Raw genomic sequence first — 12554 nt, forward strand, 5'->3', positions numbered from 1 at the left:
ATATATATATATATCTATATGTATGTATGTCTGTAGCTACTATATACTATATATCTATTATATATATCTATATATTATATATCTATATATATTATTCTAATATCATCTCTCTCTATATTATCTATTTCATGTTATCTCTAATAATCCTATTCTGTCTTTCTCTCTCTATCTATATATTTCTGTCTCCTCTCTCTTATCTCTATCTCATCTCTCTTCTTTGTCTGTCTGTCTGTCTGTGTGTGTGTGTGTGTGTGTGTGTGTGTGTGTGGAGTGAGTTTGGCTTCAATACAAGCGCTGACAGTTCACTGCTCCTGCCTAACACTGAGCAGAGCTTCCGACCGCCCCAAGATGGCGGCCCCAAATCTCGTCACTGCCCATTGGCGGTAGCGGTCGATGCCGGGTCTTCTGATAGTTTTACTCTTTCTAAAGTCTATGGTAGGGACGCTCTAACGTCAGCCTGCCTCCTAAAGGAAATACTCGGAAGTGAAAAATCCTTCTCTGCTTACTTTTCGCTCTGACAAACAAGCCTGCGTTCCGAAAGTGAAACTCATTCCAATGAGCGGGAGGCTGCGTTCAAGACCAACATGACATAGTTTCTGACTGGTTTTAGTTTAAAGAAGATCTTCAGACCAAGTTCTTTGAACCTCTGAAGATCATTTCTTTATTTCGACGCTTTTCTCTCTGACACTCCGCCGTCGTCTGCAGTGAGTAAATGATACTTTGCTGGTTCTGAAACTTCACCAGACAACGTTATCGACCTTAACTTCTCAGCTTAACGCCATGTTAGTTAGTAATTCATCAGGCCGTGATATGTAGTGGCACCCGGTCTAATGTACAAACATTTACAGTCATTAAAATGTTTCTTGTCGTTAAATATATTTAAGTGTATTTTCTGACACCATTGTGACGTCGGCCGATACGTAATGACATTTCAAACAGGAAGTAAAATCAGTTCATATAGATTTTGGGGAAACGTTTTTAGGCAGACTAAAATTATTAATCTTAAATATTAATCTTTGAACTCGGAAGGGTCTACTTTTTGTTCTGTTTTTGTACTTTTTGTCATGAACTATGTTTGTTTTGTTTTTTTATTAGTCCTTTATTCAGGCTGCTAACAATAAGAAATAACCAAGCCCCCAGTCCAAGGACTGGCATAAAATGTTCTAGATTATTATTATGAAATTACTTAAAATAATACGACATACAACAATTTGATGGCCAAGCCAACCCCCCCCAACACTTAATTCTAAAAATGCCTCTGCTCTCACACAAAAAGAAAGAAAGCAACAAAGTTGTATCCCTACATAATACAGTCCTGGAGGCAGGTTTATAATTGGAGAAGCTTTAAAAGAAACATTTTTTTCTTTCCTTGAACAGCTTGGAGCACTGATCTGCAGGTCAAAATCTATAGAACTATATTATCTCCTATTTGTTAACTGTGACATATCCAAGAACTCCTGTCATTTTCATTCTCTAAAGACGGATAAAGATAATGCACTTTTTAAGTTCAATACGAGTCAGATTAAGGTGGGAGACATGATTTAATGCACAAACGGGGATCATTTTATAATTCTATAATTTTAGATTTGATTCAAAATAAGTGCTCTCATTTCTGTCTGTCCAGCTGGCTAAACGTTACGTTGGGATGTGAAAAGCGAGTTCATTACACTTGGCCGCCAAAAACATTGCTTTTCAAACAAGGCACAGTTTTTGGGGCAGGTTCACCCATGGTGAAAATTGTTATAGTTAACAGGCCTATAGAGCTTATTTTCATTAAGGGGTTACAAATAATAGGTCACACAAGCTGTACCTCCTGTGCATTTTATATAACAAATAAAAGAAGGGAGTAAAGAACAGAGGCATGCCTCACAACAAAGCTGAGTCAGCGTAGCCTGCTGGAAACGGACGCGCGAGCTGCACCGTCATGGTGGATCCGTTAAAACGTGAAATCCATCAGGGAGTGAAGTTACAGAGCTGAACAGCCACCGAATGGACTCCAAAATATTACTCTGACTACTACTATCCCTCAGCACAGACCAGAGTTAGGGTTAAGGAATAAACTCCAATAAGTTAACACCTCCATAACTTTTTGTTTTCCTGTCAGATTTTTCATTTTAGACATTTGGCGTGTACAGAGGTCCAGGGAACAGGATTGTTCAGGTAGTATTACATTCACAATATAGCATTACCAATATCAATATACCTCACCAGACTGTCACAGAGTTCAGCTTTACGCCTGCATCTCATTTCTATACAGAAGGAAGAGACCTGTAGGTCGGAGGAGATGGACAGGCTGCTGCTGTCCCAGATTGACGAGGAGCTGGCCTCCGTTGAGGTGGCGGAGCTGTGCTTCCTGTGTAGCGATGTTCTCAACAGAAAGCGCCTGGAGGGGGTGAGCTTCACATTTTAGGGTTTCGTTTGTGTCTACGGTTTCTCTCCTCAGCATCCATTTATGTGCTTTTTTTTTTTCTTTCTGTCATCTTACAGATCAAGGATGCAAAGGAGCTGTTTGTGAGACTGGAGGAGAAAGGTCTCCTGGAGAACAACTCCTTCCTCTCTCAGCTGCTCCACTCTATCCGTCGAGCGGATCTTCTCAACATGCTGGAAAACGACGGCGGACAGGTGCAGGACACCGACGCTAGCCCTTTCCTGTCTGACTACAGGTAACAGAGGCAGGAATCCGGACAGGAACTGCCAGGAACTTCTCAGATCTTTACATTAGTTTTAAAATTCAACATGCTAAGTTCACCATGAATTTTTATAGGGAACAGGATTTTAAAATGGATTGTTGAAATACAAGAACCTATGTGTTGTTGTACCAATGCTGTTGTCTTTTATTTGGTCTTTTTTAGCGTTTCTCCTTCCGTGTATTCTAATTTGAACGTGTATGCTCTCTCTGTAAGGTTGATGCTGTACAGAATCCACGAGGATTTGACCACAGAGAACTTGGACAAGATGAAGTTTCTGCTCAAGGATAAGCTGGCCAAACGACACCTGGACATGAACAGCGTGAGGACACACCCACAAGCTTCGAACAGTAAACTGGTCGTGCAGCATAGCAAATAATGACATCACCACTTCTGGGGAAAAAAAGTGTAATGCCTTGGCAGCCATTTTCTGAATGAACACAGAAATCCAGCAGACGTGTGTGATTCCAGATGTGGCAATTATACAACATTTGGGGAACGGACTAGCCTTCTTATTAAAATAACAGTTTATTCATATAGAGTAGGGCTGTATAATATCATTTTTTTTCCTGACTGATACCTTTGTAAAGTAAGATTATTTCAGCAGTGGTGTGAATACGTTTAAGAGCTGTTGTGTTTATACTGACCCCCTCCTGTCTGTTCTGCTCCTCAGAGGTCTCTTCGGCGGTGGCTTTGGTGTTTTTATTTAATTTGTTAAAATCTTCTGTAAATATATGCCTCTCTCACACACTTACAGACAGCTTTGAACGTGTTTGCTGAAATGGAGAAGGCCGGCCTCATCTCTAACAAAAATGTCGACGAACTCCACCTTCTCCTGCTGGAGTCTGATCGAGAGCTGGCGAAGATCGTGGAAGACTACATGAAGAGTCTGAGGCTCAGTCCCACAGGTAAACATGACAGAGGAAGGTTTCATGGCAAACGTTGTTGGCTGGGAAGTGGCTGGGCTAAAGCCTGTGAGTAAAGTGCACTATGTGCTGGAAGTGCAGATGACTTAATGTTTGCTTGAACTTCCTGAAGGCCGTCTGCGTGAACAAAGACAAGCTCCTCGTGCCAGCAGTGATCTACAGGTCTGTCTGTGAGTTCAAGTATGCGTTCTGGAGAAGTGTTGCTGTAATACGTCAGCTTACTGCAACTGTTTCTCCTCCGACAGAGGCCCAGCGACTACCGTCAGTCTGTACAGCCATCTTTGTCCATGTGTGAGACTGAGCCCTGCCTCCGTAAGCCGCTCCTTTTGAAAGCTTCGTGCACTGTTAATGTCCTTTAGCCAAACATGTCTTGTGGTTGCACCTTTTGCCCTTTCCATCAGTTAGCAGGTACATTTAAAGACAAATTTGAGGACATGTTTATGTTTGTTTTTTCTGAAATATTTATTAGAAACAAATGAAATTCTCATCTAAGGATTATGATAAAAATAGCTAATAGTACCTCTCAGTCAATTCTACAAATCTAATATACTCTCAATTAACTGACATTTAGTTCCTATTTATTAATTAAGACTAAAAAAAAAGAAAAAGAAAAATTCAAATATATTCTTCAGACTACTTATAAATTCAAGGGTAACAAATATCATTCAAGCTTCGCTAAGTGGGCTAAGAACCTAGAAGTTATCAAAAGACGATCACAACTATACTCTGATCTATTTTGCTGTAAGAAGTAAAAGGAGAGGGGGAAGAGAAACAAGCCTGACAGCTCGCACTGTCACAGTTTTTTGTTTTTTTTTACCACAGCAAAACAGAAATAATGGGGCCATAGTGTGTCCTTTGGACCCCCCACGAATACGACCAATGTGTCTGGCCAAAGTTTACCTTTATGCTGTAAGGCGAGGGTTTTGTTCTTGCACCAAAGGTTTAGGGTTATAGAGACGGGCTTGACTTGGCTTAGAGTGTAACCAAATTACGGTCTGAGCTCCTCTCTATGGTGTTGGAGGAAGAATGAAAAATCAAAACAGAACAAAACGATCTTGCAGAAACTCTACTCATAAAAATGTTAATGTAGAGAATGTTCCAGACAAACATTTAAAACAACCAAATTCAAAGGCTGACCAAACATTTTATCATTTTAGAAGGAATAACTTTCTCATGAATAAGTTTCCTCTTCTCCGATTTTCACTCAAAACAGACTTTTGGTGCAACAGGTGCCATCAACCAGATAAGGATTTCCTTTGTGGCACTGGAGAGACAGAACAAAAGTGGTGGTTTTTGTATAAGCAAATTGGTACAACAATACTCATAAAAACCTTCATTACTTGGAGAAACCAGCATATTACTTTGAAAAAAAGCCAGTGTAGGCTAACTAAAGGTATCTGGAAAGCAGAGTCCCTGTAAGGGAAAGAACAAATTCCAAAGGTGCAGTAGTTGCTAAATATATTATTTTTAACCCTCCAATAGCTGTCAGTGGCTCTTAATTACAACCTCTAAATCCAGAAATCTACTAATCACTGGATGACTTCTTTGTTTTTTAAGCCCCCACGCTGTGGTTTGTTTTGCAGGTGCGGAAACCACTTACTCTGACAATACGCGACAGGCAGCATTATCTGACGAGGTAACTGACTTACACACACTCACTGTGGCCTCCTCTTTCATTTGTCGACGCACTTGTCACATCAGCATTTGGCCTCACCTGGCTCTGTGCTTGTGTCCCGCAGGAGGAGTACTACATTCTGAACAGTCGTCCTCGAGGCTTGTGTGTGATCTTCAACAATGAGAACTTCAAGGGACCTAAACTCTCTCCTCGTGCTGGATCACACGTAGATAACGGTATTTTTATAGCTTCAGAAATGTTCCAATGAAAACTAGTGGACTTACAGTTTCTTTCCCAAAGCTGTGAGGGCAGTCGCCCCCTTCAATAAACCACCAGCCCAGTTCACAGCCTGTTACGTGTTTACGACCATACTACTGCTTTCGCAGGTTCATGACGATCAACACGAACAGATGAGCATTATTTACGCCGTCTCTCACATGCTGGTGTCTATTTGCACATTTTAGTATCAGGGAATGTCTGTTGGGAAATCCCTGCAAACTGCACAGCTCCGTAACTTGAAGATCTAAATTTATTGCACAGTATTTTGCTGAGTGTATCAAACGATGGAGCATTTGAGTGATACGTTCATGCAACTACACAGTAATCTATATCATCTGTACTGCTATCTGACTCTTTGACTCAAAAATGAGTCCCATTAGACGCTAGGGCTGGACGATATAGAAAAAAAGCTTATCGATTTAAAAAAAAAATGCATATTGATCGATATCGATAATTATTGAAAATATTTAAAACCATATTTTATGTGCAGCTCTGGACATTTTATGATATTGCTAAATGATTTAATTTTAATAAAGAACACAAACACAGAATTCCAATTAAATCTTTATTTAGCCAACTTTTTTTAACCATAACAGAATTTTTCTAAAGAGAAATAACTTAAGAGACCTGAGTTATGTTATTAAATACTGACAAAGAATAAACTAAAGTGACCAGTAAAATGACCAAAATAAATATACCAAATAAATAAATAAAATAGCCTATTTAGGCGGGAATAGTACACTAGTTACTCCTCAGGTTTCATAATTGAGAGGCTGACGCAGGGCTGAGGTCTGAGGTTGTGACGTGTAAGGAGGACGCAGATTGCAGCTCATTTTGCACTGATTCTCTGCATTAGTTGCACAATTTAGGGAGCGCTGTTAGAGAAAAACTTGCGTTCCGGATCTGTATATCACGGATCAAGAGTGGCGAGTAGTTGTTTGAAGCCAGGTTTTTCAGCTGCACACAACAGGAGCATGTCCATCACTATGAAGCATGTTACTGCATGTGTTATGTCCTTACGCCGCTTGGACGCTTTGTCATTTTATCACAAAGAAGGAAGCCCAGTTTAGCTGCTATACCTGCTTTGTTTTGGAAGAACTTCCAGAAGATTCCTACGAAGACGCGGAGCGGCTGAAACTGCTCACGGGGCTGCACGGCTCGCGCTGCTGCGGTAGTGAGCTTATATAGCGCTTTTCCAGTCATGCTGACCACCCAAAGCGCTGTACACTATAGCCACATTCACCCAGTCGCTCTCACTAACGCGCACACATTTATACACCGAGACGCAGCTCGGTAGGCAACTTGGGGTTAAGTGCCTTGCCCAAGGGCACAGCGACATGTAGCAAGGGGAAGCTGGAATCGAACCCACAACCTTCTGGTTGCCAGACGACTACTCAACCCATCAAGCCACAGTCGCCCCAGATGACGTGATGAAACAAGTTGGTTGCGTTACCAGACTTTGTTTTTACCGGTTCCTTGCAAATTTTACAAATCACTGATTTATTTCTGTCAGACTGGCGAACTAGTAAAACCCCGTTTTGGGACCGTTTCCTCCGCCGCTACTTGCTGCATATTCACGTGCTCTGTGTTGTGGTTTGAGAGGGCGGAGCTTTGTGACGGTGTCCCTGGGTCCGCGATTATGATTGGTCGAGAAGAAGTAGTGACTGTAGCATCAACTATTATGATAGGCTGAAAGGAAGGAAGGAAAACTCTCTATCGAACTTTTATCGACCCTGTTTTTTCCTATCGTGCCACACGTCTGTCGATCGATATATATTGTTATTGAATTATCGTCCAGCCCTATTAGATGCTAGGAGCTATTTATTTTCAAGCTTTAAGCTTTTCAGGAAGTGTTGATGGTGCAATCAGCTGATTTAAGGTGGTTTGGGAAGAGCATTTCTGCATCTTATGTGTAATATGGGTGCATCCTGAGCTGGTGTCTGCCTCATCCTAAATGTCCTTATGGTTCTAGGTTCATGAATATGTATTTTGAGTTTTATTAGTTTCCTCATACAACTAGTTGCAGTCATGAATCAGTGATCCAGTTATGACCTATCAGTAATCATTTGATCTGATTTTTTTGTGTGACACAGAAGCTCTGACATCACTGTTCAAGCGCTTTGGCTTTAAGGTGGAAACCCACAATGACCTGACTGCAATGGAAATGACTGAAACACTGCAAACATTGATCAGGAGGGATTATTCTAGAGAAGATGCCTTGGTGAGTACTTTCACATGCCACAGTCTTTTAGTTATGTATTTCACATAATGTAAATCACACACACGTATTACCTGGCCACTTTAGGAGGGGCACCTTGTAAGTACTGGTTGGATTCAACGAGATTTTGCTCCAAATTGACTTGATAGCGTCACATAGTTACTGCATATATGTTGCTGTGTTCTACCACTTCTTAAAGGGCCACTGTTAGATTGAGATCTGAGGACAGTGGTGGCCTGAACTAAATGATTTCAGCTTTGAGACATGGTGTGTTATTCTGTTGCAAGAAGCCATTAGAAGATTGGTCCACTGTGGGCATAAAGAGATGGATGTGGTATACAAAGGTACGCAGGTTGCTCTGTTAAAATGGTGATCGACTGGTACTACGAGGCCCACATTATTTTCTCTCCTCTACCAGCTGATGACTTGATCGGATCAGGAACAAGTTCTTTAATCTGCTGAACCTGTGTGAGTTGTAGCATAAAGCCCCTTTTTCCACTGGCCCCATTCAATTTCACTCGCCCTACTCGGCCGCGGCCCGCATAGCGAACGGTCTACGGTCACTCACTGAACAGCAGTGTGTTCAAGTCAAAGGTCCGCTCGAGTCCGCTCTGTTAGACCCCACTCCTGAGGAGGGCCGGAAAAACCCGAGCTGGGCCTGGAAAAAAAAAACTGTTGCTGTAATGCTTGCATGCGGGCGGAGCTGAGTTAGAGCCCAACGGTGGAAAAAGGGCCTGAAGTTTCCTGTTCTTAGCTGCCACTGGTGACACCCAGTGGGATCGCCTGCTGTTGTAGCCAATCTGTTTTTAGACACTGTTGCCTTTTAACCTTCTGACGCCAGTCTACCCGATCTCCTCTGGCATCAACTAAGTCTTTTTGTCTACACACCTGCCCTTTACTTTAGTCTTTACTCTCTAAGCCAGACAGATAGTTGTGCTTAGAGGTCTCGAGAATGTCTAAAACAGTCGAACAACCCGGCTTTGCAGAATCAACCGTGCCATGGTTAAAGTCACTTAAACCCTCTTTCTTTCCAGTTTGGATACTTGCTTTGAACCTGAGCTGTAAGTCGCCCTCACTGCTGCCTTGTAATTGGTCTGTTTGCTAGTTGTGTTAACAAACAATGTAGCGGGTGTACCCGATAAAGCGACCAGTCGTGTGAGTCTGTTTGTGCGTAGTAATGCTTTACTACTTCAGTAGTGTAATGCACTGGGATAGTTGTTTTAAACATCATTTATTTGAGTGGAGCCTGATGATTCAGATCATGTGTAATGCTCAGATGATCCAGCAGTTTTCTTATATACCGTTCAAAAATTCAGAATAATTATTTTACAACTAGTAGTGACAGTTTAAGCTAAAGTGGGCAAGTCCAAGTAAAACTGAAACAGGACACACACTGAAATGTTTTTTTCTCCCTTCTGATCTCCTTGTAAGGTGGTGTGTATTCTTACCCACGGAGAAAAGGGCATTGTCTACGGCACTGATGCGAAGGAAATGAAGCTGGAGGCAATAATGCAGCCATTCAACAACCGCGACATGCCCACCTTGAAAGGGAAGCCCAAGCTCTTCTTCGTTCAAGCGTGTCAGGAAGAAAGGTCTCAGGAACCAGTCTGTCCAGGCCAAAGCCCAGAGGACGACGCCGAAAGCAGGACGTCCGAGCAGTTCTCTGAGGATGCCTGTCGTCACGAGGATCCCGAGGATGAAGTGGCCACAGTTGAAGATGTTCTAGGTTCAGACGTGTTGCTAGGCATGGCCACAGTGACTAACCACAAGTCTTATCGGCACACAGTCAAGGGCTCTTTGTACATCCAGGAACTGTGCAAGCAGCTGCAAAAAGCTGCTGAAAGGTGAGGCTTTTGTCGTGGTAAAGTATTTGCTCCCGTTCACATAAAGGCCCCGTAGCATTCTGTGAGTGTTACCCTCATAGTTGGATTTCAAGTGACCCACACCAGCGGCCCCTTTTTATGCCAAGTTGGATTTGTCACTTCTAAAGGTTTTATTAAACTCTAGGTCATTGCTAATGTTGCAGTATATCTGTCATTTGCCAGGATTATGTGAGTTTTTTTTTTTTAGTAGTCTGTTGTAAAACTGAAAAATCTAAAGAAACAAAGATGACTCTCACACTTGCAGGTGAGTCTGGTTTTAGGTATACAAGAAATACCAAAGCAATTTTAGCATAAGTGGATACACGTTGGTATGTGTAGGGTTAATATTTTCCATTCATACTGGCTGATTGGTCTGTGTGTGTGGAAGCCCGCCCATGGTTTACATCCGCAAACAAATGTTTTACAGGGGTAAATGGGAGGGTTGAAGTGAAAAAAGTAAAAGGGTGTTTAGCGATGTATCACGGTACAATATGGTGGCCAAAGCCCAGCCAGCCGTTGGCAGACCCTGAATCCTGTTTGGAGAAGGTGGGTTTCAGTCAGCGAGCAGAAAAGGCTAGTCCAGCTCCAGGTGTGGAGGGACCTGAACACAGCTGTCTGTTAAAGCTGCACTGTGACTGTAAGAAAAGCCCGCCGCTCTTTTAGAAACAAAATCCCCTTTAAAAAGCTTCCAGTCTTCTGCTCAGTTTGCTTTCTGGTGTTTTGTTACAACATTGTACAAATCAGGTTGTATAACTTTTTTTTTTCTTATTCTCGTTTACTTCACAGCCCTGACAACGACAACATTCTCACTGTCCTAACGCGTGTCAACAGGGAGGTCAGCAACAATCACTTGCCACCTAAAAGACAGATGCCAGAGCCCAAATACACTCTCACCAAGAGGCTCGTCCTCAGATTTATCTGAGCTGGAAGCATGCGGAGCACGCTGCCACGCTGCGGGCTGCCATTCCATTGACCCATATGTAGAGGATTCTACTTTATAGTGTGTATGGCTATTTACTCTGAACATTTCTCTGAATTGGATGATTGTAGGCTTTAAATATTCATCACTTAAAAGTAAACTGGCTCAAAGTTGTCTTAGGAATACACATCTTGATATTTTCTATTACTAATAAACAGTAAGATTATTAAATCTTTCTCTGTTACTTCCAGGTTCTTAAACATTTACAATGGGGGGAAAAAGACTCTACCTGTAATCCTTCAAGAACCTGCCATTAAAAGAAAATGACAAAAATTAAGATTCAAATCATTTTGGTCTGATAGTTGGGAATAAAAGCAAAAAGCCATGTCTTCTTTGTTCTTTATAGAAAGGCACGGAATAAAGAAAACTTGTGAAGCTATAAGATAATTGCACAATGTTGAAAGGCATGGAAAGCACAGCACCCCCTCTGCTATCTGCAAAACATCAACAAGGTCTGACTTTACAGAGGAAACTGACCCGATATGATCACCAGTTTGGTTTTCCTGAGGAAGCTTCATTAGTAGCTCGTCAAAAAAGACAGGACAGATGGAACATGGGACTATTTCTCGAGTCTGTTGCTTTTGCTTTCGTCATTTTTCACGTTTTTCATTTGATCAAAGAAGTTTGATGTTGCTTCAGTGGTGAATAACTGGATGTGAAATGACGCTTTGCTACGTTTGTTGTCTACAAAACCTCCAAAGGTTCTTTCTGCTTCTCAGCCGATACTGAGGGGCGTCCACAGGCTGGACAGAGTGGAAAAGGAAATCATGTTAACGCACATTTACATGTCAACTTTGACAGCACTGGCTGCAAGGTTTGTTTCCACGTTCACGTTACCATGACGTTTTTTTTTTCATTCATCAACTCATGACTGTTTAAGTGTCACCTGTGGCGTACCTGTTCTCACTTCACAATTCTCACTTCAACTCACTTCATGGACAGGGGCACCATGGGAGACACTGGAGAGTGATCCACCTTTTTTCCTCCTTAAATCTAATAACATGCTTTACACGTTTTTATTCTAGATATGTTGTTATTGTGATTACTATAATTATGATGATTTGTGAGAAGCTTTATTTTTATTTTGTTTGATTTGTAAGTTGAAGAAATTAAATAAATTCATAGTCTTCTGCAGCACATAAACATATTTCTGAAATAATTACTGAAAAGTTGAATACACGTTATTTATATATTCTGTTTGTTTAAAATGAAAAATAGATTTATTGTTTTGTTGGGTTTTTTTTGTTTCTCACACTTGTGTAAAATATCAGTTTTGGGATTTTATTTGATATAAATGTGGTGCCTTTGGACGTCCAGACACCCTGGAAGTTCCTAATCTTAGGTGTTTTAGGCTTCATGCTTGTCTTTATTCTCAGCGTGGTCTAAAAGTGTCTTTTTTTTTTTTAAAAAAAAGCTGCTACTCTGCGTATTTCATATTTTAAGCAACATTTGTTCAACAGTAGTTGAGGTTTTGTAAAGAATAAAATAAAACAACCCTTTCAATAAGTACTGGTTAAGATTCTGCAGATCAGACGTCGATTGCAGCCACTTTAGCATCCAGGCGTTTATAGTCAGATTAAACAATCAGCTCATTCTGAATGTGGATAAAACAAAGGAAATGGTTGTAGATTACAGGAGTAGGACCAGCACAATTACCCTGCTGGGAATAGAAATACTTCGGTCAACTGTGAAGTTGTCTACAAGAAGGGACAGAGCTCATTGTACTTCCTGGGAAAGCTTAGATCCTTCAGAGTTTGCAGCAGATCTTCTATACGTCTGTTGTGGAGAGGCAGCATCAGAGAAACCAACTTAAAGACGCTTATAAAGAAGGCCAGCTCTGTTCTGGTACTATTCTAGAACCTCCGGAAATGACTTTGCGAAGAAGAATACTTCATAAAATTAAGAACATTATGGACAACCCTGAGCGTGCTCTTAATCAAATGATTGTCCAACAACAGAGTGTCTACAGATCAGCTGTAAGACAGACC

General features: G+C 41.3%; 1 protein-coding gene across 6 annotated transcripts; it reads left to right on the forward strand.

Annotated features, from left to right (window-relative positions):
* Nucleotides 1-285: 285 nt before the first annotated feature.
* Nucleotides 286-10737, forward strand: LOC105930243 (caspase-8). Of its 6 annotated transcripts, none has more exons than XM_021319447.2 (13): nt 286-704; nt 2105-2160; nt 2261-2392; nt 2488-2663; nt 2904-3009; nt 3445-3595; nt 3726-3775; nt 3859-3925; nt 5197-5249; nt 5353-5464; nt 7601-7728; nt 9157-9569; nt 10374-10737. In XM_021319447.2, the coding sequence occupies exons 3-13, from the start codon at nt 2285-2287 to the stop codon at nt 10507-10509; spliced, it is 1500 nt and encodes a 499-aa protein (XP_021175122.2). In that variant the 5' UTR covers nt 286-704; nt 2105-2160; nt 2261-2284; the 3' UTR covers nt 10510-10737. The 6 variants fall into 6 exon arrangements, with proteins under 6 accessions (XP_021175122.2, XP_035993880.1, XP_012723806.2 ...); XM_036137987.1 differs by having other exon boundaries at nt 2119-2160; XM_012868352.3 differs by having other exon boundaries at nt 287-704; nt 2258-2392.
* Nucleotides 10738-12554: the final 1817 nt, after the last annotated feature.

The sequence above is a fragment of the Fundulus heteroclitus genome, chromosome 6, assembly GCF_011125445.2.
Source record: "Fundulus heteroclitus isolate FHET01 chromosome 6, MU-UCD_Fhet_4.1, whole genome shotgun sequence".
NCBI lineage: Eukaryota > Metazoa > Chordata > Actinopteri > Cyprinodontiformes > Fundulidae > Fundulus > Fundulus heteroclitus.

What these genes read in the sequence shown, in the direction of transcription:
- LOC105930243 (XM_021319447.2), top strand. Translation starts at nt 2,285, where the DNA reads ATGGACAGGCTGCTGCTGTCCCAGATTGACGAGGAGCTGGCCTCCGTT. An exon ending in GACACCTGGACATGAACAGC is followed by an intron (nt 3,010 to 3,444) that starts GTGAGGACACAC and finishes ACACACTTACAG; the next exon opens with ACAGCTTTGAACGTGTTTGC. An exon ending in TGGATCACACGTAGATAACG is followed by an intron (nt 5,465 to 7,600) that starts GTATTTTTATAG and finishes TGTGTGACACAG; the next exon opens with AAGCTCTGACATCACTGTTC.